At 55.0% G+C, this 26,404-nt stretch overlaps 2 protein-coding genes across 2 annotated transcripts; one reads left to right on the top strand and one right to left on the bottom strand.

The window, feature by feature from the left end:
- The first annotated feature begins 6 nt into the window (after window positions 1-6).
- On the top strand, window positions 7-4,128 carry DDN (dendrin). The gene is made up of 2 exons (XM_017894736.1): window positions 7-204; window positions 617-4,128. The coding sequence occupies exons 1-2, from the start codon at window positions 158-160 to the stop codon at window positions 2,544-2,546; spliced, it is 1,977 nt and encodes a 658-aa protein (XP_017750225.1). The 5' UTR covers window positions 7-157; the 3' UTR covers window positions 2,547-4,128.
- A 13,148-nt stretch (window positions 4,129-17,276) lies between these two features.
- WNT1 (Wnt family member 1) lies at window positions 17,277-21,447 on the bottom strand. Its single transcript, XM_017894740.1, has 4 exons — window positions 21,146-21,447; window positions 20,164-20,417; window positions 19,211-19,476; window positions 17,277-18,738 (listed from the first exon to the last, which is right to left on the bottom strand). Exons 1-4 carry the CDS (start codon window positions 21,247-21,249, stop codon window positions 18,250-18,252), a joined length of 1,113 nt encoding a protein of 370 aa, XP_017750229.1. The 5' UTR covers window positions 21,250-21,447; the 3' UTR covers window positions 17,277-18,249.
- Window positions 21,448-26,404: the final 4,957 nt, after the last annotated feature.

Consider the following 26,404-nt stretch of genomic DNA (forward strand, 5'->3'; position numbering starts at 1 on the left):
GGATGGCCCACTGTTCTCCGAGGGGCCTGACAGCCCCCGGGAGCTCCAGGATGAGGAGTCTGGCAGCTGCCTCTGGGTGCAGAAGTCCAAGCTATTGGTGATAGAAGTGAAGACTATTTCCTGTCATTATAGTCGCCGCGCCCCTTCTCGACAGCCCATGGACTTCCAGGCCAACCACTGGGCTCGCGGGTTCCAGAACCGCACGTGAGTGAAGCAGGGGTGAGGGGAAGAGAGTGGTGGGGCGGGGAGTGGGGTCCGGACCTCCCCGCAGGCACCAGCGAGCACTACTGATCCCCCTTCTCTTTCCCACGCCTCCCACCCCTGCCCGCTCCCGAAGGCTGGGGCCTGACTCATCCGGTTGTTTGGGGGAACAGGAGTGGGCGTGAGAAAGGGCAGGAGGTGAGATGGGGCAGACGCTGTTAAAGTGTGCAGGGAGAGATGGCGAGGAGTCCCGCTTCGACTTCAGTCCTAACATATACGCACGTGCACACGCGCACACACTCACACACACCCCTTCACACGGCTGCCCCAAGTGGTCTCCACTGCTCCCAGCTCCCCGGACCTCGGCTCCCTTCCCCCACAGACTGCTCACCTGGGTTCCTGCTCATTGTCCCAGGTGTGGGCCGCGCCCGGGATCCCCACAGCCGCCGCCCCGCCGGCCCTGGGCCTCCAGGGTGCTGCAGGAGGCGACCAACTGGCGGGCGGGGCCCCTGGCCGAGGTCCGAGCTCGGGAGCAAGAGAAAAGGAAAGCGGCGTCGCAGGAGCGGGAGGCCAAGGAGACCGAGCGAAAAAGGCGCAAGGCTGGTGGGGCCCGACGGAGCCCCCCGGGTCGGCCCCGCCCGGAGCCCCGCAACGCCCCTCGGGCAGCCCAGCCGGCAGGGCTCCCTGCTCCCTTGCGGCCCGAGCGCCTGGCGCCGGTGGGGCGAGCGCCCCGTCCATCCGCGCAGCCGCAGAGCGACCCAGGGTCGGCGTGGGCGGGGCCCTGGGGAGGTCGGCGGCCCGGGCCCCCAAGCTACGAGGCTCACCTGCTGCTGAGAGGTTCTGCCGGGACCGCCCCGCGACGCCGCTGGGACCGGCCGCCACCCTACGTGGCTCCACCTTCTTACGAAGGCCCCCATAGGACCTTGGGGACTAAGAGAGGCCCAGGACACTCCCAGGTGCCCACTTCATCAGCCCCACCTCCGACTCCGGCCAGGACAGAGGGAGGGCGCACAAAGAAGAGGCTGGATCCTCGGATCTACCGGGACGTCCTCGGGGCTTGGGGTCTCCGACAGGGGCAAGGTCTCTTGGGGGGATCCCCAGGCTGTGGAGCGGCCAGAGCAAGGCCAGAGCCCGGCAAGGGGGTCGTGGAGAAAAGCCTGGGGCTGGCTGCTGCTGACCTGAACAGTGGTAGCGACAGCCATCCCCAAGCCAAAGTTACAGGGAGCGCAGGCACCGAGACAACTCCTGCGGGGTCTGCAACTGCAGCTCCCAGTGCCCCGCGTCCCGCTCCCAGATCCAGGCACCACCTCAAGGGCTCGAGGGAAGGGAAAGAAGGAAAAGAACAGATCTGGTTCCCCAAATGCTGGATTCCCTCCCCTAAAAAACAGCCGCCCCGCCATAGCCAGACACTCCCCAGACCCTGGGCTCCCGGAGGCACCGGATGGAGAGAATCCCTGGGTCTTGGAGAGGGGGCAGGACCGGAGACACTGGAGGGTTGGAAGGCGACCCGCCGTGCCCACACCTTGCCCCGCAGTTCCCAGGGCCCGTCCCGTGGGGAAGGAGTCTTTGTCATTGACGCCACGTGCGTAGTGATACGATCCCAATATGTTCCAACCCCCCGAACCCAGCAGGTGCAGCTTTTGCCCTCTGGGGTGACACGCATGGTCGGGGAATCCGCCAGCCAATCGAAGCCCGGCAAGGAGGAGAGTGAAGGGGCCACGGTCTTTCCTTCCCCTTGTCAAAAGCGGCTGTCGAACAGTCGCCTTTTACACCAGCCCGGCAGGGGCCGCGGGGGCGAAGCTGAGGGCGGGAGGCCGGGGGACTCCTCACTGGAGGAGCGCACCTCCCGCATCTTGGGGCTCCCGGCCCCGGAAGTAAGCCTGCAGGACGCCCCCACGCAGCCAGGTAGCCCAGAGCACCAAGCCTTAGGCCCAGGAGCTTCGGGAGCCCAGGGCAGGGCCGAGGGCTCGGAAGTGGCGGTGGTCCAGCGGCGCGCGGGCCGGGGCTGGGCGCGGACCCCAGGGCCCTACGCCGGGGCCCTGCGAGAAGCCGTGTCCCGTATCCGCCGCCACACCGCCCCTGACTCGGACACGGACGAAGCTGAGGAGCTTAGCGTCCATAGCGGCTCCTCTGATGGAAGCGACACAGAAGCCCCGGGCGCCTCCTGGCGGAATGAGAGGACCCTGCCCGGGGTTGGAAACAGTTCGCCGAAGGAAGATGGGAAGACAGCGGAACTGAGCGACAGTGTCGGGGAGATCCTAGATGTCATAAGCCAAACCGAGGAGGTCCTCTTCGGGGTGAGGGACATCAGGGGGACCCAACAGGGAAATAGGAAGAGGCAGTGAGAGGCCCCTTCTTGTATTTGAGTCCCCAACACATCCATCCTTGGGTCCACTGGTCCCCATTCTTCCCCAGACTTCCTTTGCTTCTCTTTTCCTTGTATCCTTACCCATACCTATTCCCATCCTTGAAATATAAATGAAAGGAAGGGAAGCATATGCCCATTAATGATTTTGTTTCAGGAGAGGTGAGAATCAGCAGTAGATTTAATTAATGTCTGTTATGTTCAGGGCACAAGGGTGAGCTCTTCACAGGGGCTGATGCACTGGGTTTGGAGCTGAGCAGAGAGGCCTAACAAGGATCAGGCAGGAGGGCAGGGGTGGTGGCAGCCATAGGAGGGCAGTGTAGGGCAGGGCTTCTGAGGAGGAGGAAAAAAGTGAAGGAGAGACTTTGGACCCGGTGGCAGAGGGATCAGATGACAGAGGGGTTCTTGGCAGAAGAGGAATAGGTCCAGCAACAACCAGCAAAGCAGAAAAAGGGCTCACCTTGGTGTCACAAGTCTTGGATTTCAATCCCAACTCTGCCACTGACTTGCTGGTTGACTGAGGCCTGTCACTTTCCCTCTCCAGGCCTCCTGGTATATAAAACGATGGTATTCTAAGGTCCATCCTTCCATCTCTGACATTTTGAGATCTTTGGAAAGGACTCTATCTCATCCTCCCCTCGACAAGCCAAGAATGAGAGTTGGGAATAAGTGAACAGAGTTTGAGGGTTTCTGGGCGGCCTCCTTGTCACCCAAAGTCATGATCAATTCAGGAGACTGCCCAAGGTTTGCAGAAGAGGTAAGGGAGTGAGGCACTCCTATCCCAGTCTCCCAGGTTTAGGTGAGGGCTCCCCAAAGCAGGGCAAGATAGTGGCCCTGTCACTGACCCTGGCCTGTGGTGGTCTGAGCTGGGGAGGGAAGGACACCAATGAATCAGCTTGGGACCTCTTTAGGCCTTCCCCTTTTCCTTCACCCCAATGCTCCTTAGTGATGCTCTGAGGCGTGGCCACGATTTCCCTCCCAGGTGGTATCGCCCACCTGAAAAAATCCTGAGAATGTCTCCCATCTCGGCCTCTTCCAGAAGAAACTGGCCAGGCAAGGAAAGAGGCTGGTCCCCAGAGGCCAGTCGGCGTGGGGTGTGATACTCTCTATAGCCACTACAGGGCGCGCGCAGGTCGCGGATCTCCCCAGTTGCTAATCCCGGCTCTGCCACTCAATCCGATCCCTAGTTCCCAAGCGCAGGTCCCCAGCCTTGCAGTCTCCAGCCGTGCGGGGCCGGGAGCAGGCCTCCGGCCTCCCAGACCTCTGGAGCCCGCCGGGCCCATCTTTGTACTCATCCACCCCAGCCGGCTTGGGACTCAGACACCGAAGTCTTTTTTTTCTCTCCGATCCCTGGACACCTCTGTCTGCCATTTATTAGCCATGTGAACTTGGCCGCATCACTTCACCTCCCTGAGCCTCAGTTTCCTCATCTGTCAAATGGGGGTTTATAAACCACCTACCTCGCAGGGTTGTTGTGAGGACTTAATGCGATAATGTTTGTAAAGCGCCTTGCACACCGCCTGGCACACAGTAGGCGCTCAATAAATCTAAGCTTCCCTTTATCCAGCCTTGGCATCGTCTTCCTTTCACTGACCCTTTCCCCATGGTGGCCCTCCCCTGGGACTCCTCTGCTACATCCCGCTCTGTGTGACGGAGAGGGGGCTGCTTTCTCCCACCTCTTTCCTCCCCCAGCCGGGACTCTCCCTTCCTTGCCCCCAGCCCACCCCTGTTGGCTCTTCCCACTGCCCTGGCGCCCTCCCCCCGCCCCCCATTCCGAGCAAGGGCTGAGTCAGCCGGGGTAAATTTAGCTGCCGGCTCCGCGGGCGCGGGGGCTTCTCCCAGACTCAGTCGCCGGGTCCTGCCCCGGCCCCCGGCCCGCCTCTGCTCCCACTCCAACCGAGACCCGCCAACTCCAACTCCCGCTCAGCGTTCAGGTCCCCAACCCCGCTCTCAAACCACTTATGGTTTTAGTCTCCAATTATCTCGACATCACTCCCGCCTGCAACCAGAGGGACTCTGAGCAGAACTTGGAGTGGCGCAGGACCACCTGGGGTGGGGGGTGGCCACCATCTGGCAGGAGCTGGACCGCTGGCCTTGGTTCAGTGGAGGAAAGTCTCCTCTTTGGGTTTCTGAACTGGAGGGAAGACACTGGTCAGAGCTATCCAGGAAGATTCATCCCAGAGCCTTCCTGGAACCCACACTACCAGGTTTCAAGTTAGCTCTTGCTGGAGGAGTGTCACCTTGGGCAGAGATCAAAGGTTACTGAGATCTGCCCTTGAGGTCAGGAATTCCAGACCAGCCTCCAACATGGTGAAACTCCGTCTCTACCAAATATATTAGCCAGGTGTGGTGGTGCACACCTGTAATCCTAGCCACTCAGGAGGCTAAGGCACGAGAATCGCTGAATCGCTTGAACCTGGGAGAAGGAGGTTGCAATCAGCCAAGATTGGGCCTCTGTACTCCAGCCTGGGCAACACAGCCAGACCACATCTCAAAAAAACAAACAAACAAAGGTTATTGAGATCCATCTCCCTTTCACCTACAATTCTATCTACTCAAAAGAACAAACAATGGTTATTGAGATCTGTCTCCCTTTCACCTACAATTCTATCTACCTACTACCAATTCTAACTACTGAGCATGTACTGAGCACCTACTGGGAACAAGAAACTGTGCGGGATTCCAGGATAGGGATGAGTAAGGCCTTTCTGACAATGGGGTGAAGGTGAGCAATGTGTTAAGTGTTACAATGAGTCAAACAAGGGAGATCGTATGGATTTTGTGAGATAAGGGAAGGCTCCATGGAGGAGATGACCTCAGCGTTAGAATTTGGTGAAGAGGCATTTCAAGTAGAGGGATCAGCCAAAATAGAGGCATGGATGCAGGTAAGCAGGGTATGTTTAGGAAATTGCTCAATGGTCTGATTTGCCTGCAGCTGAGAGTACATTTATGGCAGTTGTGGAAGATAAGGCAAGAGTGAAAACTGAGGCCAGTCTGGGATAAGCCTGGTCCAGCTGAGGAGTAATGTGCCTTGGGCCTCCAGGCTTGGGAAGAGGCTGGACTTCAGGTGAGGAGGAAAGTTGAGGAAGGGCGGTGTGTGGTGGCTCACACCTGTAATCCCAGCACTTTTGGAGGCTGAGGTGAACAGATCACCTGAGACCAGGACCAGCCTGGCCAACATGGTCCTACCCCACCTCTACGAAAAATACAAAAATTAGCCGTGTATAGTAGTGCATGCCTGTGATCCCAGCTATGGGGGAGGTTGAGGCACAAGAATCACTTGAACCTGGGAAGCGAAGGTTGCAGCAAGCCGAGATTGCACCACTGCACTCTAGCCTGGGTGACAGAGTGAGACTCTGTCTTAAAAAACAATAACCAAAAAAAAAAAAAGAAAAAGAAAAACAACAGCAACAAAGAAAACAAAGTTGAGAAAGACCAGGGCCGTGATGAAAGCATCTGCCTGGATTTTTCTACAATCAAAGGGCTCTAGGGCTCTGGGGATGGAAGAGGAGGTGAGCTGTATGCAACAGTGGAAGGGCTGGCCCTGTGAGGGTGGGCTTTACCATGCTGGCTGAGCCCCTTTGAGGATGAACACACAGGAAGCAAGTTTCTGAAATCTCACCCACACTGCTAACATAGTCGAATAACTTGACTAATGTGTTTAGAAATATGGTTTCTGGAGCTTCTACCCCATACTAGCTATGTGAAGTTGGGCAAGTTACTCAACCTCTCTGTGCCTTGGTGTCCTCAGTTATAAACTGAGGTTGTTAAAAGTGCTTTTCATTAGCTGTGTGTGGTGGCACTCTCCTGTAGTCCCAGCTGTTCAGGAGGCTGAGGTGGGAGAATTGCTTGAGCCCAGGGGTTTGAGGATGCAGTGAGCTATGATTACACCACTGCACTCCAGCCTGGGCAACAGAGCAAGACTCTGTCTCTAAAAATTAATTAATTAATTAATTAATTAATTAAACAATGTGCTTTATCTCTTAGAGTTGTTGGGAGGAGTAAATAATTCAATATGTAAAACACTTAGAACAGTTGGCCAGGCAGAGTAGCTCACCCCTATAATACCAGCATTTTGGGAGGTTGGGGTGGGAGGATTGCTTGAGCCCAGAAGTTCAAGACCAGCCTGGGCAACATAGCAAGACCCTGTCTCTCTGTTTTTTTGTTTTGTTTTGTTTTGTTTTGTTTTAATTTTTTTAATTAAAAAGAAAAAACATAAAAGAAAGAACAACACCTGGTACATAGTAAGTGATTGACTGTTAGCTCTGATTATTATTTCTCTCTTGGGCTATTTTATTAGTGTTGGGTATGAGAACAGGAGGATGGGACAGACAGAATTAGAAGTAGGGGAGGATGGCCAGGTGCAGTGGCTCATACCTGTAATCCCAGCACTTTGGGAGGCCAAGGCCAGTGGATCATGATGTCAGAAGTTTGAGACCAGCCTGGCCAATACGGTGAAACCCCATCTCTACTAAAAATACAAAAATTAACCAGGTGTAGTGGTGCATGCCTGTAGTCCCAGCTACTCAGGAGGCTGAGGCAGAATTGCTTGAACCCAGGAGGTAGAGGGTGCAGTGAGCCGAGGTCACGCCACTGCACTCCAGCCTTGGCGACAGAGCGAGACTCCGTCTTTAAAAAAAAATTGCTGGGTGGCTCACACCTGTAATCCCAGCACTTTGGGAGGCTAAGGTGGGTGGATCATGAAGTCAGGAGTTCAAGACCAGCCTGACCAACATGGTGAAACCCTATCTCTGCTAAAAATACAAAAATTAGCTGGGTGTGGTGATACGCGCCTGTAATCCCAGCTACTGGGGAGGCTGAGGCAGGAGAATTGCTTGAATCTGGAAGGCAGAGTTTACAGAGAGCCAAGATCGTACCACTGCTCTCCAGCCTGGGCGACAGAGCAAGACTCTGTCTCAAAAAAAAAAAAAAAGTAGGGGAGGAGGAGAATCAGGCAGCAGATGCCAGTGGAGAGGAGGGAGGAATCCTGGGGTGGGTACAGACAGCTCTTTTAATGGGTAAATGGTGCCCTGGCAGTGCTTGGGCGGTTAGGATGTCAGTGCAGCACACCCCTTCCCCCAGAACTTACTCCATCTTTGCCTAAGGATAGAGTCAGCACCAGCTGCCAAAATTCTGGGAAAAAAAAGAGAGAGACAAGAAGGGGAGGAGTGACTCCAGGTCTAGGGGCCAGCCCTTGGTGAGCCATATCTCAGACTGACCCTCCAGAGCTCTGTGGGTGGGACACTGGAGGCTCCCTGCTGCGAAAATGACTTCTAAATCTGGCTGTGTCTGCCAGCCAGCCTTGAGACAGAGGCCACAACCACCCCCTACCTTGGGACAGCCTCACTGGTCAGGAGTAGGGACAGCAGACGCAGGAGGATGTGGTCAATTTGGGGCAGCCGACCTCAGGTTAGTGCAGGATCCTGCTACCCTCCCAATAGCCAACTTCTTCCCTGGGAAGCCCCCTTCTGCCCCCGATGGGACCCAGTTAATATGGCTTTACAGGAGTCAAGAGCCGTCTCTTTCAGACTCTCAGGGGATGGCTGGGACTTCCCTAGATCAGCCACAGATAGGTGATAGGTAAGGAAACCAAGCCCCAGCATATAACTCTGGGATCTCAGAGTGTCAAGGTCAGGAGTATGAGTATAATGTGTGTGAGGAGAAGAGGGCCAGGAGAGATAACTGAACATGAGGGCACAGCAAGTGTGTAAAATGTGTCTATGGGGAAGAGGCAGCACTCACTCAGTTGTTCATTTGTTTACTCACCCATTAAACATATATGCCAGGTGCTAGGGACACAAAAGAGACTCAGGCATGCTTCTTCCCTTCAGGGAGCTCACAAGCTAGGTTGCGTATGATATAGGGAAAGAGATGTGGAAGAGGAAACCCACAGTCATTGCAGTGCAGGAAGATGGCATAATATATGTTAATGAAAGCATTCCTGAGAGACCAGGGAGGATGAAAGAGGAGCAGCTCCCAGACTATGACTTCTTATGGGGAGTGGAATGTATCCAGTCATCTGGGAGACAAGTTGCTGAGGGTGCAGATGTTAGTGAAGGAAAGTTTGGCCTGAATACGTCTCTGCCTCTGCATATCCTGGCATGGGGTGAGCTCCTTCCCTTGAAGCCTCTGGCACTACCTAGGCTTTTTTTTCAATTTTCTTTTCTTTTCTGCCACCCAGGCTGCAGTGCAGTGGTGCGATCTCAGCTCCCTGCAACCTCCACCTCCCGGGTTCAAACCATTCTTCTGCCTCAGCCTCCCGAGTTGCTGGGACTACAGCCGCATGCCACCACGCCCAGCTAATTTTTGTATTTTTAGAAGAGACAGGGTTTCACCATGTTGGCCAGGCTGGTCTCGAACTCCTGACCTCAAGCGATCTGCCTGCCTCACCCTTCCAAAGTGATGGGATTACAGGCATGGGCCACCACACCTGGCCATTTTTTTTTCTTTTTTCTTTTTCTGAGACAGGGTCTTTCTGTGTCACCCAGGCTGGAGTGCAATGGCATGATTACAACTTAACTGCAGCCTCAGCCTCCCCAGCTCAAGTGATCCTTCCACCTCAGCCTCCTGAATGGCAGGAACCACAGGCACGTGCCATCACGCCTGGCTAATTTTTTCTTTTTTTTTTTGGTGGAGACGGGGTCTCCCTATGTCACCCAGGCTGATCTCGAACTCCTGGGCTCAAACGATCCCCCCATCCTGGCCTCCCCAATTGTTGGGATTACAGGTGTGAGTCACTGCACTCAGCCTACATTGCCTTTTGTGAGTCCTTTTATGGATAGATTTTCCATTCATCCATCTATTCACCCATCCACCCACCCATCCATCTATACATTCCACATCTACTTATCCACCCGTCCACCAACCTATTTGTCATCTATCTGGCCATTTATACTTTTTTTTTTCTTTTTTAAGACAGTCTCACTCTGTTGCCTAGGCTGGAGTGCATTGGTGAGATCTCTGCTCACTGCAGCCTCCGCCTCCTGGGTTCTAGCGATTCTTGTGCCTCAGCCTCTTGAGTAGCTGGGATTACAGGCACCCACAAACACACCTGGCTAATTTTTGTATTTTTAGTAGAGACAGGGTTTTACCATATTGGCCAGGCTGGTCTCGAACTCCTGACCTCAGGAGATCCACCAGCCTTGGCCTCCCAAAGTGCTGGGATTACAGGCATGAGCCACCGTACCCAGCCCCATTTATACTTATATCAATTTATTCCTCTGTCCATGCATCCATTTATTCATGTATCCATGTATTCACCATTTAACAAAGGCATATGATATGCCCAGGTCAGTGCTGCAAGGGCTAGCCTAGTAGGAGGATGAGTAATATACACAGACAACCACCAATGGGATACCCAGTATGTGCTGCTAATGAAAGCCCTACCAACATGGTGCTTCAGGAGCTCTAACAGGCAAGACCAAGGGAAATCAGAAGAGTCTTCATGGGGGAAGGAACATCTGAGATGGTTTCAACAGTGGGAGACAGGGAAGGGGGGGCATTCTAGGGTGTGGGAAAATTCAGAGAGGTGGGAAAACACGTGGCTTTCACAGGGAACAGAGGCATTAGGGAATGCAGAGGGGAAGAAGGGTGAGTCCTGGAAAGATGTGTGGGAGCCAGATCTTGAAGTATTTCTTTTCTTTTCTTTTTTTTTTTTGAGATGGAGTCTTACTCTGTCAGCCAGACTAGAGTGCAGCGGTGCAATCTCTGTTCACCGCAACCTCCACTTCCTGGGTTCAAGCGATTCTCCTGCCTCAGCCGCCAGAGTAGCTGGGATTACAGGCGGGTGCCATAACGCTCGGCTAATATATATATATAGTAATTTTAGTAGAGACAGGAGTTTCACCATGTTGGCCAGGCTAGTCTCGAACTTCTGATCTCAAGTGATCCGCCCACCTCTGCCTCCCAAAGTGCTGGGATTACAGCTATGAGCCACCATGCCTGGACTGTTTCTTGGTAATGAAGATAAAACATTTGCACTTCAGTGAGAGGAATTGAGGGAGAGGTGAATGATAGAGTTTTTGAGCTGGGAATGTTCTAGTGCCTCCTCAACACCTGGAGAATTTTTTTTCCTGCGGCTTGATTGTAACCTCGTTGGTCTTGTTACTTTGTGGAATCCGCTGCTGGACCATGAGCTGCTGGAGGTGATTTAGCTCTGTATACCCAACAAGTTTGGCATGGAGCAGGCTCTCAGAAAATGCTGGAATAAAGAAGGAACAGGCCGGGCGCGGTGGCTCAAGCCTGTAATCCCAGCACTTTGGGAGGCCGAGACGGGTGGATCGCGAGGTCAGGAGATCGAGACCATCCTGGCTAACACGGCGAAACCCCGTCTCTACTAAAAAATACAAAAAACTAGCCGGGCGAGTTGGCGGGTGCCTGTAGTCCCAGCTACTCTGGAGGCTGAGGCAGGAGAATGGCGTAAACCCGGGAGGCGGAGCTTGCCGTGAGCTGAGATCCGGCCACTGCACTCCAGCCTGGGCGACAGAGCGAGACTCCGTCTCAAAAAAAAAAAAAAAAAAGAAGAAGGAACAAATGATAAAACTGTGCCACAGGAACGCTGGCATAACAATGCAGTTCAGACATACAGGAAGAAGGATGGCTGCGGCCTGGGGTGATCCCCTGCTCCTGAGAGATGACCCTGCCTTCTTTGCTAGTCTCTCCAGGAGCTCTTCCAAGAGTCACCACAAGGAGGCGCTATCCCAACTGCCGCTCTGAGTTCGGCCAGGGTCTGTCCTGTTACAACCGGTGAAGTGCCCACCCCGAAGGTCCAGGGATGGCCTAGACACTTCCTTCCAGCAAGTCCTGAGAGAATGAGGAGCCTGAGTGCAGCTGTGGAAGAGAATAGCTCACAAATCCCAGTTGTTGTTGTTGTTGTTGTTGTTGTTGTTGTTGTTGTTGTTGTTTTTGAGACGGAGTCTCGCTCTGTTGCCCAGGCTGGAGTGCAGTGGCCGGATCTCAGCTCACGGCAAGCTCCGCCTCCCGGGTTCACGCCATTCTCCTGCCTCAGCCTCCCGAGTAGCTGGGACTACAGGCGCCCGCCACCTTGCCCGGCTAGTTTTTTGTATTTTAGTAGAGACGGGGTTTCACCGTGTTAGCCAGGATGGTCTCGATATCCTGACCTCATGATCCACCCGTCTCGGCCTCCCAAAGTGCTGGGATTACAGGCTTGAGCCACCGCGCCCGGCCTCGACAAATCCCAGTTTTAAAGCAAGTACCGGCTTCATCTATATTCATCCATTCATTTGACAGTGCCTATTACGTGCAAGGTACAATGTTAAGCTCTCATAAAAGCAACAGTGACCAAGACACAAAGACAGAGTTCCTGCCCTCAAGGAGCTCACAATTAGTTTGCCTAAATCTTCTTTTCTTATCTCTCTGTCTGTCTTTCTTTTACACACACACCTGCTCTCCAGGGCCAACCACCTTGACCCAGAAAGCTGTCTCCATGTGAAATATGCTCTTTAGAACTCTTGCCCCTCCAAATCCAAGTTTCTCGCCGAGGTTGCTGCATGGCCACATTAGTGTGACCCCTGGGAATGCTGTGACTCTTGACTGCTCCTTCTTGACGTGCCTCCTTTTGCTCTTCACCTGACAGGCCCTTTCCTGCTGTCTCTCTCAGCCTCTCCCATCACATCCACAGCCGCTCTGCCAGCCCTGGTAGGTTTAGGGACATTCCCAGAGTAGGCCTGGTACAGGCGAGGACCTCCTAACACCCTGGAGGCTATAGGGACATGAGGATGGATCTGCAAAAGTACCCCGTGAGACCCTGGCATCACGCATCTGGAGATGAGGAGTTGGAGAGTCCAGAAAACCAAAGTCCTCAGAAACAGGTCCCTCTCTGGCCTGGGGCTCTGCCAGCCAAATCCATCCCCTGACAGAGGCTGCCTTCTTTTCTCACCTTCTTTGGGGGGACCAGGAGACAGCTCTGTAGTGATGGCTGTGGGAGACGCTGGTGGGGAGGTGAAGCATTGTGGGACACTGTCCACTTTCCCAACGTGCTCCAGGGCCCATCGTAGCCCTTGGCGGGTTTGGAAGAGGAGGGGAGGGAGGGCTGGTGCCGAGAGTGGGAGCCAGGCCCATCGAGGTCCCAGGAGTGAATGCCTCATTGTTGGCCAGGCCAGAGTCACAGATAATTACCTCAATTAGTGACAATGGGAGAGTAATAAATACAGGCTTAGTGTCTCCTACCCCACCAGGGCTCCGAAGATTAATCCAGGCTGACGGGCGGGCCCTGAAAGGCCTGATGGACAATTCATTAAACTCCCCAAATGCCGCACAACCTGGGCGTGAAGGCTGAGTTAGCCCCCTGGGGGCTGTGCCTTTGTCCCGATTGTGTGTCTCCGCCACAGCAGAGCCGGGCAGCCCCCAGAGAGCGGGGAGGTGAGTGGGGCTCCCCAAGCCGGGCCAGGCGGCGGGAGGATTAGGCCTCGGTCCGGCCCTGGTTGCCCTGGCACACTGGCCCGGCCTGGCTGGAATGTCCGTGGGGGGGAGCTGGTCGAGCATAGGGGCGGGGCCGACAAGGTGGGGTAAGGGGGGCACACAAAACCAGGGGCAGGAGGAGTTAATTAGACGCCAGCCGAGGAGGACGAGGGGCCACAATAGGGCTGAGGGGCCGACAAGGACGGCCCCTTAACTTCCGAGGATTAATAGGGAGGAGGGAAAAGGGAGGGGTTCAGCCCTGGGGGAGGAGAGCTGGGAGCTTCATAGGGTGGAAATGCCCCCTGTTGACCCAGCTTGGCACCTACTTGGCAAGTGGCTGGGAGGCGGGAGGCTCCGGCAGCCTGGACAGGTACCTTCAGCATCCCAAAAATGGCTCTTTCTTCATCACATGGCACCTACTTAGGGAGGATGATTGCGCAGGAAGGGGAGAAAGGACCCCCTCATTTACAAGGGAAGTAGTGGAAGCAGAAGTCTTTGGGGGCCCTGTTCTCAGTCACCTCCAGGGCCCATGCCCCGTAACCTATTCTGAGGCACAACCAGGAGCCTGAAGCTTTGCTTTCCTGATGAGGCTGCCAAGTTGAAGCCAGGAAGTCCTTAGTGGGGGCTGGAAGTGATGTGAGCACATGGAGTAGGGGTGGCTGTGTGTGCTTGCACCTGTGTATGCAGACACTGTGCACACAGGTGTGCCTGTGCACAGGGTCTGGCATTCAGTTGGCTTTTAGTTAATGCTTGTCGAATGAATGAATGAACTTCCGTTTTGCTGAGAGTAAATGCATGTGAAGAAGAGAAGTAGCATCCGGCTGCGCCATGACACCGAGTGCTTTGGGCCCTTTCATTCTGAGCTTTCAGCCAGGGCCCAGGGAGGGTAGGGACCCCATCTCTGAAGAGATAAGCAAACGTTCAGAGAAAATGGAGTGGCAGTGCTTCCTTCACCTTGAAAAGGGGGGAAAATATGGTAGCCTCTAGGAAGCCCCACTTCCTCCTGGGCCTCAGGGAACGGGGCAGCCCTGGCTCCTCCCTGGGAGCCACCCCACCCTGCCCCTCCCAGGGGATGACAAGGGAGCGAGTTGGCGGCAGTTCCCTGGGCATATTTATAACCTGCTGCTCGCTCACCAGCGTCTGCTTTTAGACCAGACGGGGGAGGGGGCAGGGGGGTGGTCTGTCTCATGCTGGGCGCCCCGGCTGGGTGTGGAAAGAGTGAGTAAGGGTGAGTGGTGGGCAGCCCTGCATGGATATTCCTGCTCACACCACAGCCAAACAGCTTATTTTCTCCTCATTTTGTTATTTTTCTCCCTCTGCGCTGGAGAGGAGGACTGAGCCAGCCTGGGGCGAGGGGGGAGGCTTTGGGGGAGGCTGGACCCTAGGGTATTTGCAGCCCCACTGACAGGGTTTTTCCAGGGTGCGTGTGGCAGGGTGTGTGTGGCGCTGGCTCGCTGACCCCCTGGGGACTGTGCACAGCCTGCCTTTCTTCTCAGCTTTTCCACTCCCCCCAGGATATTTCAGGACTAGTCTTTCTCTCACTTGCTCAGGCCAACCTGTATCCAGGGTCCTGGTACCTGAAGATCAGAGGTGGTAAGAGGTGGCACATCAGGCACAGTCCTGATGTCACCATCCTATGGCCACCACCCTGAGCCCACTGTGGCCCCTGAGACCTTTGTGAGTCTTCTTTCTAGGCACAACTGTTCTTCTCCCCAGGATGTACCTGCTCCAGCCCTGTCTGAGGACAGCACAGATGATCACAATAACAAAATGATTAGCTTCTATACAGTGCTTTGCAGATCCCTCCGCCCTTTTACTTGCTGTGTGTGTGTGTGTGTGTGTGTGTGTGTGTGTGTGTTTTATTAGTGCCCATCGAGGGCCCAGCTTCATTCTGCACTTCCCAATACCATCACCTTTGAAATTCCAGCCCTTGGAAGAGAAGGGCCTCCATGCCAAGGGCTTGAGTATGGGAGTCTGCCCTTAAACTTCATTTATGTGCAGAGGGCTTTACACTTCATTAAGCCTTCATTGCACTCCCTCCACTATACTAACCATATCTGTGGATGTGCTTGATCCCCTGGCCAGACTGTCAACCTCCTCCAAGCAGGCACTGTGGTTTATGAATCATTGTATCGCCAGCATTTGGCAGATGCCTGGTATGGAAGAGGTGTCAGTGAGTATTCAGATGACCCAGGCTTTCGGGTACATCATCTCATCTGAACCTCATCACCTCCCTGAAAGGTTAAGTAACAATAACCATCCCTGTTTGATAGGCAAGGCAACTGAGTCTGAGAAAGTACAAGATTTGTTGAAAGTCTGGGTAGGGGCAGAAAAGAATTCACCACTTTCCCTTGCTCTTCCTCCAGCTCCTGTTTGTCAACCTGGTTCAGAGTGCCCCAGCTTCCAAGTCTGAAAGCTGATACTGACCCCAATTCTTGGAGTCTGAATTTAGGTGAGAGTAGTTGGAGACAGCTGCCAACACTTTGACTCTACCCTGCTGCTTTGCCCCAACTCTGGGCACTGTCCAGCAGGGGCCCAAGCCCCGCCTCCCACCTCTGGCAGCCTATTAACTTCTTATATGGGGCGTTGAGAGATTTAATAGCTCTTTGGCTTATAGATTGGGCATTCTTTGCAGGGTGCTCTTTATGGAAACCCAAAGCTTTTCAGGTGCCTCTTCCCCAGGATCAAGAGGCTTTTATTTCTCCCCCTAGGGTGAGGAATCAGAGCTGAGATGGTGCTAGCTTGGCAGGTGGAAAGAAAGGGAAAGGGATGTCATTGCAGGGTTGAGCAGTTCCTGGCTCCATTCCCTTACCCCTACACGTATCCCAAAGGCCCACAGCGGGTCACACATCCAGGGAAAGGTGGGAGGCACCAACAGCAGAAGAGACCTGAATAGGAGAGAAGGGAATAGGGGAGAAGGGGAAATTCTCAAGCTGACTGGGAGCAGTTGTTGCTCCTAGGGGATAAGTGGGGTGTTTCACAGCTCCCCTTGCCCTTCTGATCCTCCCCTGTGGGGAGGGGTTAGGATTAGGGACAGACATTAGAGCTTAGAAGGGGATAGTGTTTGTCTGAAGTTAGGGTTAAGGCTAAGGTTCAACCTAGACCTAGGGACAGGAAGAGGATTAGAGTTAGAGATAGGTTTAGGGCCGTGGGTAGGATTAGAACTCCCTCTGACTCTGGCGAATGTGAACACAGAGGTATCACATTGGTGTTAGTAACAAAATCCTCATTCTGGCTCTTTATGGGAATGGCTGGCTTCGTGGTTTGGTTATGGACCACATTAGGGTTTACTTTGGTTACATTGGTTTAAGCCTAGCCTGCATTTGGATTCTAGCCTACCTGCTCCCTTCTCTCCCACCAGCATCTCTGAGCTTCTGGGTCCAGCACCAGGCTCATTACCTATTATCTGGATCCCCCTGAGCCCAAGATTGGGAGCGGGGGTCCTAATAAGGTATTATATATATACCTAATAGTCTCTCTCTCTCTCTCTATACACACACACACACACACACACACACACACACACACATATATGTATATATATATTTTTGTAGAGATGGGGGTCTCCCTAAGTGGCCCAAGCTGGTCTCAAACTCCTGGGCTGAATCAATCTACCCTCCTCGGTCTCCCAAAGTGTCGGGATTACAGGCATGAGCCACTGCCCCAGGCTGGTATTTACTTTTCTGCTGGTGGAAGGGCTTCACCCTTGTCCAGTGCCCTGACCACAGCTGAAGAAGCCAAGCTTCAGGGACCAGTAGCTCTACATCAGGGGCAGCAGCACCCTTTCTGCTTTAGTTTCCCTTCCTACTTTTTGGAAGATGGTCACAGTTGTCATTCAGCTATGCTGAAGGTGCAGTTACAGCGCTCGGTGACGCGCTGCGTGCGCGTGCGGTGGCCCCTGCCGCAGCAGAGCAGCAGCTATTTTCTCAACAGCTGTTCCAGGCAGGAAAAGCAGACACTGGGGTTGTTTAACCCCCATTCACCGAGTATATGCACTTGTCCATATCACACAGCCAGTTGCTGTTCCACGAGGAAGAAGAATCCTGCAGGGTTGTTTGGCTACTGACCAGGTTCCTCTCTCAGGAGAGCTGGATTCCCAGTGGCCTCGTTAGGGTCATCCAAGGGTCAGAATCTCAGGGTCCTCTGGCAAGGTTAGGAAACCAGTCCCCCAACAGCATATTCTATTTGAGAGAGGTAAGCTTCCAAGCCTGGGAGTGGTAAAAGGAGAGGATAGGGGACACCAGAAACAAGGCGGTGTTCTGGATTCAAGGAAAAGCCACCAAGCCATCGATAAAAATAGAGATTTTATTCTGCAGAGGAAGATGCTACATTGGTGGGGGCGAGGAGCCACTAATAGCTACAATGGAAGGAAATACTGATTCCAGGAGGCAAATGCATCTTTGAGAAACTGAAGAGAGAAGAGGGACCATAAAAGGCTGCAGGGAGAAAGGATAGAATAGTGGAGAGGGATAGGGTTGGGTTGGAGGTGTTCTTTGCAAACCAGGCTGGGACCCAGCAAAATAAATAGTTTTATTTACAATATCCAAACTCGTGGCTCTGTATCCACGTTTCAGTGCAAATTATTTACACACTGATGAGGAGGCAGGACAGGAAGGGGTAGGAGGTGGCCCAGGGAGGCATGGCTCACAGCTGTTCAATGGCTCCACGACAGAGACTGGGAGAATGGGGGCATTTCTGCTGGTTCCCGCAACCTCATTTCCACATCATCACAGCTGCCCTTTTGCACTGGAACCTCCTGCTTCAGCGGCAGGTGGGGAGGAGAAAGGCCCTGATGCCCAGGTGTGGGTTCAGGGTCTGCACCCGTGGCAGGAGAATAGGAAGGGGCCTTGGAGGACCCAGAGAAAACGCAGGACAAAGGGGAAGAAGAGAGGCAGAGAGGTCACTGGCGCGATGGAGCAGGTAGAGTGACACCGTCAGGAGCTGACCCCATGGCGGAGGGGACCCATCCTTCTCCCACCTCCTGGCCAAGCAGGGGGCAGTGCAACAAGGGGTCTCCCGCGGAGAGGGAGGGAGGTAGGTCCGGGGCAGGTCCATCAGGATGGCAAGAGGGTTCATGCCGCCCCAGGCAAGTGGTTTGAGGAGTCCCCAGGTAGCAGGAAGTGGGAGAGATGGGATACGTATGAACCGCAGGGAGTGTGACTGGAGGTACTCGGGTGGGCGAATAACCGGGTCTTGAGTGCCAGCGAGTCTGTTTGGGGGCGGGCTCGCGAAGAGCGTTCCCGGGGGCAAGTCCGCGCAGCGCCTCACAGACACTCGTGCAGTACGCGCGTGTGCGTGCAGTTGCGGCAGCTGACGTGGCAGCACCAGTGGAAGGTGCAGTTACAGCGCTCGGTGACGCGCTGCGTGCGCGTGCGGTGGCCCCTGCCGCAGCAGAGCAGCTCGCAGCCGTCCAGCGCGGGCGACGAGCTGTTACAGGCGCGCCCTGCCGTGCCCGCTGTACCCAGGCGTCCGCTGTACGTGCAGAAGTTGGGCGATTTCTCGAAGTATACGAGGTCGTGGGGGGAGGGCGGTTTGTGGGCCGGGTCTTCCGGCTCCAGGCGCAGCAGCTCCGCCCGCGAAGCGCGGTTGCTGCCGCGGTTGCCGTAGAGGACGCGCGAGGCGCCGTCGAAGCGGTCGCGCAGCACATCGCCCACGGCGCGCAGCGTGGGCAGCCGCATCCAGCACGTGCGCACCGTGCAGGAACCGGACATCCCGTGGCACTTGCACTCTTGGCGCATCTCGGAGAATACAGTCTGCGGGGAGAGGGGAAGAAAGAGTGTCCCAGGGCACCCGGCCAGAGTCACCCTCCCAGACACTGCCCCCTCCCGGACGCCACGGGGGCCGGACCTCAGCAAAGGCCCAGGTCTAGCTGAGCCCAGGGGAAGGGAGGCGCGAAATGTTCCGCTGAGATTTGGAAACCCTGCCCAACCCTGCCCAACCCTGCTCCGCCGGGGCGGGTCAGTCTCGTCCTCTCAGGCTTGTTTTTCAAATCTGTATAGTGAAGAGACTGTGCTTGATTTGTAACCTCTTCTACCTGTCCGCGGGCCAGGCATCCCTTTGCCCTCAGCCGCTGTCTCCTCTATTCTCCGGCTTCGTTCCAAGCCTCCAGCTCTCCCAGGACGCCCTCTCCTGGTGCCCCTTGCCTTATCTCACCGACCGTCTCTTCCCCAGCCCGAGGTTGGCCGCTGCCGCTCCGCTTAGGGTGCGGAGCCTCTCAAAGCTCACCGTACGGCCAGCCTCGTTGTTGTGAAGGTTCATGAGGAAGCGCAGGTCCCGCCCCTTCTCCCCGGAGTCCACGAACTCCCGGCCGAAGAGGCGGCCGAAGTCAATGTTGTCGCTGCAGCCCCCCCAGTGCCAGTCGGGGCCCCCGGGGCCGCGCCGCCGGTAGTCACACGTGCAGGATTCGATGGAACCCTCTGAGCAGGAGCGCGCCACCGAATGGGTAACCCCGGCGGAGGTGATAGCGAAGATAAACGCCGTTTCTCGACAGCCTGTGGGAGAAGGGAGCGGGGATCGGCGAGGGTGTACGCGGAGCGCGGCCAGCACCCTCAGTGAAGGGCTTGGGACCGGAATCCCACCCCCGACTCCGCACTTAGAGTCCTGAGAGCCAAGGCCGGCAGTGCTGGAAAGCTGGTCTCTAGGGCTAGTAGAGAAAGCAGGTGCGTGGGCACGCAGCCACGTCCACGGGCGTCATCACACCTTACTGGGAGGTTCCAGGGCGCATTTTGACTCGATAGCGGAAGTGGAGCAGCCCCAGAGAGAAAAACCAAAGAGAGGGGAGCAGAAGAACCATACATCCCTAAGACTTCTTCGCAGCCCAAAAGTTTCGGCCCATGTTGGCGATGCAAGTCTTGCTAGGCGAGAGGCAAGACACACGCCTGCAGAGAGCAGCTTCCCAGGCGCTTTTGAGAGAGGCTGGGGGAAAGCGGCGGTCAGCCGGCGTCCGCGACCTGAAACTTTATCTGGGGCAGTAGCTCAGAAAAGTTAGGCTTCGTTTCCAGGGTGCACGGCTGTTAGAAGTCTGGCCCCGAGCTGGCGCTGGGCACCAGGCACTTGGCGGGTTGATCGTGTGACCCTCCAGGCGCCCGAGACACCTTCTCTGAACTCGCCCGCCCATGCCCTGGGGGTGACCCCGCGTTTCCCCTGCTCCCGGAAGCGTCGCTTTCCTGGGCACCCACCTCGGTTGACGATCTTGCCGAAGAGGTGGGGCCCTGGAGCAGTGGGACAGTTCCAGCGGCGATTCCGGAACTGCCACTTGCACTCGCGCACGGCACTCTGCAGCCCCCCACTCACGCTGTGCAGGATCCCCGGATTTTGGCGTATCAGACGCCGCTGTTTGCGGCTCAACAGCTGCAGACTGGGCTCGAGTACCAGTTGCAGACTCTTGGAGTCCGTCAGCAGGTTCGTGGAGGAGGCTACGTTCACAATACCCCTGGTGGGACGTATGATAGCTCAGGCTCAGGAAGGGGATCCGCACCCTAACCATAAAAACTGTGCCACCCGGTCCTCTTCCTGGGGGTATGTGGCTGGAGAGAGTGGCGGGAGATTAATAATACGCTAATAACCCCGCGCTCCCAGACTCACTAATTTGAAAGAACTGGGCGTCCAGACTTGTGTGTCCCCAGTAGTCCCAGGGCTGGTCGCCTGAGCCCTAGGTCCGGAGACTGGACAGAAGAGGTACCCGGAGACCGAGAGTCTACCTCGGATCTCCGAGCCTCTTCCGGTCAGCCTGAGCGAGATAATCATGGCCTGCAGTTTTTGCCCACCCAAGGCGTGAAATGCTTAGGAGTCCCACCCTCTTCTCCCCTCCTTTCTAGGCGAACGCCTGGCCCTTCACTTCCCGAGGTGGGGAAACCTGTGGTGAGGCCACGACCGTGAGGCTGGAGTTGGCGCTCAAAGGAGAAGGGCGGTGCTAGATGAGAGTGGGCTCCCTGCCTGGGGTATCTTAGGCCTCCGCGGGCGGGCGGATCATTCGCCCCACTTCTACAGAGCTGGAGTCTGGGGCAGCTCCATGCCAGATCGCCCTTCGGTGACGAGGAGGGAAGTCAGAGCGGGGAGGGAGCCTGTCGGCAGACGGATCCCAGAGCATGGGAGCTGGGTAGGGTTGGCCCCTGGCTCTGTGCCGCGGGACAAGTGGCGACCCCGCACCGGCTCACTTACCACCATCGGCCACTGCTGTTGGCAGCCAGAGCTGCGGGCAGAGCGGCCAGCGCCAGTAGCAGCGTAGCAGAAACCCAGCCAGGCAACAGCGCCCAGAGCCCCATGGCCTGCCTGGCTTTGCCCGCTCTGTGCTGCAGTTGCGGCGACTTTGGCTGTTGCCCGCGACGATGGGACGGGACGCGGCGGTGGCGGCAGTGGCGAGAGTTCGCAGTCTGGCTTTAACAACCCTGGGGGCGGGCGGCGGACAGCATGGCTCGCGGTCCCGGCTGGTGGGCTGAGGCGGCCACGGCGGGCGGCACCGCCTCTTATAGTTGCGGCGCTGGCTGAAGTGACGGGAGGAGGCTGCCCCGCCGGGCCGCACTGTGGCACCAGGGCGCACCGGTTAGGGGCGCAGACAATGGGCAGCGAGCGGGACTGTGGTTCCCGCCCGTCTGAGCCGAGAGCTGGCGGGTTGGCCGTCGGGGCTCACCCCCGCCCCCTGCCCGGTGGCCCCCGCCTCCGGGCCTGCACTGGCCGCGGACCCCTCCCCTTGGGACACCCTCCCACGCGCGCTCGCCTCACTCAGCTGAGCGTCCGGAGCCCGTCGGGGACTACCATCCGCCAGGGGGCGCGGGGAGAGTGTGCTGCTGGGAGAGCCCGCCAGGGGCCCAGCCCGCCTCGCCACCCGCGGTGGGGTTGTCCCCTCGACGTCACCCCGGGCCCCTCCGACGTCCCCTCTCTCCCCCGTCCTGACTGTCGGAAAGAAAGCTGTGGTTCTGGGCAGCGACTCCGGGGAGACGCTTAACCGCCCAGGAACCCCCGATGGCTGGACAGAGAAGGAAAAGGGGAGACGGGGGCGTGAGGGCGGCTGTGGTCAGGGAAATCCCGGGGATGAGTTGTGGGGGTGAGCTGACCAAAAGGAGCCTAGCCGTGGAGAGAAACCTGAAGCAGCAGGCAGTTTGCTCATGTGGGCCAGAAGGAGCGGACAAGTGGCTGTGTGTGTGTGTGTGTGTGTGTGTGTGTGTGAAGTGGGACAATGTGAATATGGGTGGGAGTGAGAATGTGCTGTGTTCTGAGGGTGCACCCTCTTGTGTGTTGGTACGTGCAGAAACTCCTTGTTCTGGCGAAGGATGTGAGGAAACTTTCCAAAGAATTTTGGAATTTCGCTCAAGTCAGAAAGGGTCATGGAGTCACCTTGTCACAGTCACTGCCTGGGGCAGTGTGTTAGGAAGGAGGTGGTGAGGGTCCACAGGAGACTCAGAAGCATGATTGAGGGATGCAGAGTGTCTGGATTGTGTGTGGAGTGGGTGGATGAGCGTGTGCATGGGATGATTAAATATGTGTGTATGCGTCATTCTGTTGCCCTTTGTACCTCGTGGCATCCTATGGTGTGTCACACTGTGGTATGTGTCAACCAGTGCATGTCATTGGGGGAGAGAGCCGAGCCTACAACCAAGATGGTACTGAGGTGAACCCAGCCTGGAGTGGCTAAGTCTCTGAGGCCTAGGCTCAGAAAGGATGGGAAGTGGTGTGGATGTCCAATGTATGCATGGTGATGGGGAGGACTGGGAAGACAAGGGTTGTTGCTGGCTGCATTGAACCTAGATTAGGAAACTTGAGTCTCCATGTGTTTGCTTCTCTTTGGATTTTTCTGCCACGTTTCTGTCTTCCCCCAAAGCTCTGATTCCCACCACACTGGGATACCCAGAGTGCCTGTGACCATCTCATCCATTGTACATTTTTCTCTTCTCTCCCAGGGACTCCTACTCAGCTTCAAGGCCACTTCGACCTCCTATCGAAGAAGTGACAGGTTGGGTGCTGCGGCTCACGCCTGTAATCCCAGCACTTTGGGAGGCCAAGGTCAGGAGATCGAGACCATCCTGGCCAACATAGTGAAATCTCATCTCTAATAAAAATACAAAAAGTAGCTGGGTGTGGTGGCATGCACCTGTAGTCCCAGCTACTCGGGAGGCTGAGGCAGGAGAATGGCTTGAACCCGGGAGGAAGAGAATGCAGTGAGCCGAGATCACACCATTACACTCCAGTCTGGGCTACAGAGCAAGACTCCGTCTCAAAAAAAAAAAAAAAAAAAAAAAAAAGTGGCTGCTTTTCCCTATATGGCGAATAGGGGGCACTGCCAGCCTGGTTATCATGCCCCACCACCATATACAGATGGCCCCTGGAAGGAGGGAAGATCTTTACATCTCTTCTCTCTCCCCATTTTGCAGAATTAAAAATAGATCAGGCAGTTGTCCAAGGTCCACATCTAATAAATGAATCAATGGTAGAGCCAGGTTAAAACCCAGACCAATTTGACTCAAAGCCTATGCTCTTTCGACCTTACCAGCTGCTGCTTGCCAGTGTGCAGCAATTGCAGGCTGGGAACCCTTCTCAAAATTGATAGGTTAAAATAATTTTTAGGGCCTTCCTGCCTCCCTTTTGAGTTCTAGCTCTCATTTTTTTTCATCTCTCTTGTCTTTTAGGATGCCTTCTGACTGAGAAATTTCCCCAGGCCTGAACCTAGAGTCTCAAGTCCCAGAAATGACAGGATTCTCTTCCAAGGCAGGGAAATCACTCTTAGGAATAAATGTCAGGTAAGTTTCATTAATATTCCTGGGCACTTGTGTTTTAAATGAGATGTATGTTAACCCAAATGAAGCCTGATGGAAGTTATTTTATAAAGAAATGTCCTTCTTTCCCTTTTTTCTTCCCCTTTGCCCAGCCTAGTATATCTGGCCCCTCCAAGGATCCACCCCTGAGGGAAAAGGTGTAGTGGTCCAGCGTCCTCCAGAGATCCAAAAGCCAGTAGTCTCTGCAGAGAGGACTCAGCATAGATGACTCAAGTAAATGGACAATGTCCCATGGGGAGCCTGTCCTTTATCCCTTATGAGTTTCTTCCCACTGGGGCCTGGGTCACATCTTTTGGCCTGGTGGATTGATAAAACACCTTGAGGGTGGGAGGCTGGCTGGAAGATATGGAAGCCCTGTCTTTGACCACTGGTGTCAAGCAGAGGTGGGAAGAGAGGAAAGGAGCCACTGTGCTTTGTTCCAACATTCCACCCACCAGAAGTAGGGGAGAAGACGGTAAGGCCCCTAGATCTGGGTCACATTTGTTATGACCTGGCTCACATTTCTTTTTCTTTTCCTTTTTAAAATATGAAATGCTTCACAAATTTGCATGTCATCCTTGCGCAGGGGCCATGCTAATCTCCGTATTATTCCAATTTTAGTATATGTGCTGCCAAAACAAGCACCCAAATTTCTATTTAGATCAAATAATCATGATATCAACTGTCCCCTCTTTCTTTCCTGCATCATCCACTTACCTCTCTCCTGGAACATACACATAAGCATGCAGACATGCTGCAATAGTACCCATCTGAAAAACCCAAAAACTTCATTAGACCCCACGTTACTGCCCAAGATTGCTCCATTTCAGTGCTCCATTTTACTGCAAAAATCAAAAGGGTTGATTTAATTACTAGAGCCAATATCTTTTCTTTTTTTTTTTTTTTTTTTTTTTTTTTTTTTTTGTTTGTTTGTTTGTTTTTTGAGACAGAGTTTTGCTCTTGTTGTGCAGACTGGAGTGCAGTGGTACGATCTCAGCTCACTGCAACCTCTGCCTTCTGGTTTCAAGCAATTCTCCTGCCTCAGCATACTGAGTAGCTGGGATTACAGGTGCCCACCAACACTCCCAGCTAATTTTTGTATTTTTTGTAGAGACAGGGTTTCACCATATTGGCCAGGCTAGTCTCGAACTACTGAGCTCATGATCTGCCCACCTCGGCCTCCCAAAGTGCTGGGATTACAGGCATGAGCCACTGCGCCCAGCCCAAAGCCATCTTTCCTAAAACAGAAGTCTGATTAATTCATTTGTCTGCTCAAAATTTTCCAATAAGTCCCCATCTCACTCAAAGTAAAGGCTAAAATCTTTACAGGGGCCTCCTTCCTCGCCCTCCAGCTTCATTGCCTACCACTCTCTTCCTTGTGAATTCCTCCTCACCAGCCCCGCTGGCCTCTTTTCTAATCCTTTGAACCAAGCATGCTCCTTTCTAAGGGTCTGTGCACCTGCTTTTCTGTCTTCTAAAATGCTCTTCCTCAGATCTCTCCATGCATTTGTTCCCTCAGTTTGTTTTCCCTCCCCCTTTATTAAATAGAATCCCACTGCTAATCTCCTTTACTCTGCTTCATTTTTCTCTGTATCAATTTTGACCGTGGATGACTATAAAGGCTTGAAGTTGAAAATCAGTAGCAAACCACCCCCCTGGAATAGGGGTAGAGGTGAGATGTTAGAGGGGAGAGGGGCTTTGCCTTGGCTTTGGGATCTGGGAGGAAGCAGGGCACCAGGGTTGAGAGTTTGTGGGTAGAGGAGCCTACCCTCCTTTGAAGCACCCGCAGGCAGCACTGCCCCGTTGGGCTAGGAAGGCACAGCCCATCCATTAGGCCTGAGTAGAAAAGGGGACAAAAATTCTGTCTAAGGTAATCCCATGGATTTGTTGGGGTAGACTGCTGAAAGTGGGGCCTTCCTGAGAGTCCAGTATACAGTCGGCCTGCAGAACCTTTGGTGCCTCCAGGTGGTGGCCTACGGTGCTGCAGCAGAAGGCGCATTAGGCAGAGGGTGGGCAGCGCAGCTGAGCTCACCGCCACGGGCGCATCCATCCCTCCTGGGCCTATAATTTGGGTTCCCCAGGCCTGGCCGCCCCTATCAGCGGCTCAGCAACAGATGAGTCACCCGGGACCCCGGGCCAAGGCAAACATGGGGGGAGGAGGAGGAGGAGGCTTCCGAGGCTTTAGCCACCGCCTCAGTTGCTCGACATCCCCCAATCTCCAGGGGCCCCCACTCTTTTCTTTGACCCCCGCCCTCCAGGGCCCCAGTGTTCTTCCCACATTGCTCTTGTTACACCCTCCATCCCTAGGATGGGAAGGGCAGCCCTCCACTCTTCTCATCGAGGGGAAGGTTGCTCCTAGATCCTCCCTGCAGTGATGAAAGCCCCCCAATTTCCCCCTCCTGTCATTGGCCCCGACCCACGTCAAGGTCTCTCTGGTTCCCGTCCCTCCCCTTTCTTGGAGCTGGCCGCGTGCTTGGGGTATTAGGCAATGGGTGTGCACCCGCAACCCTCTCCAGGCCCCGCCTGTCCCACCGCCCTCTAGCCGCCTGCGGGTCAGTGCTCAGGCCAGCCGGTCGGGCTGAGGGCACTGCGGGCCAGCTCAGGCCACCCAGTCTGCCGGCCTGTGGCCTCTTGTCCCAGAGTTGGGCTTCAGTAGAGAGAAGGAGCAGGA

The sequence above is a fragment of the Rhinopithecus bieti genome, unplaced genomic scaffold (assembly GCF_001698545.2).
Source record: "Rhinopithecus bieti isolate Rb0 unplaced genomic scaffold, ASM169854v2 scaffold_24390, whole genome shotgun sequence".
Lineage (NCBI taxonomy): Eukaryota > Metazoa > Chordata > Mammalia > Primates > Cercopithecidae > Rhinopithecus > Rhinopithecus bieti.

What these genes read in the sequence shown, in the direction of transcription:
- DDN (XM_017894736.1), top strand. Translation starts at nt 158, where the DNA reads ATGGACTTCCAGGCCAACCACTGGGCTCGCGGGTTCCAGAACCGCAC. An exon ending in CGCGGGTTCCAGAACCGCAC is followed by an intron (nt 205 to 616) that starts GTGAGTGAAGCA and finishes TCATTGTCCCAG; the next exon opens with GTGTGGGCCGCGCCCGGGAT.
- WNT1 (XM_017894740.1), bottom strand. Translation starts at nt 21,249, where the DNA reads ATGGGGCTCTGGGCGCTGTTGCCTGGCTGGGTTTCTGCTACGCTGCTA. An exon ending in AACAGCAGTGGCCGATGGTG is followed by an intron (nt 20,418 to 21,145) that starts GTAAGTGAGCCG and finishes ACGTCCCACCAG; the next exon opens with GGGTATTGTGAACGTAGCCT. An exon ending in CGGCAAGATCGTCAACCGAG is followed by an intron (nt 19,477 to 20,163) that starts GTGGGTGCCCAG and finishes CTTCTCCCACAG; the next exon opens with GCTGTCGAGAAACGGCGTTT.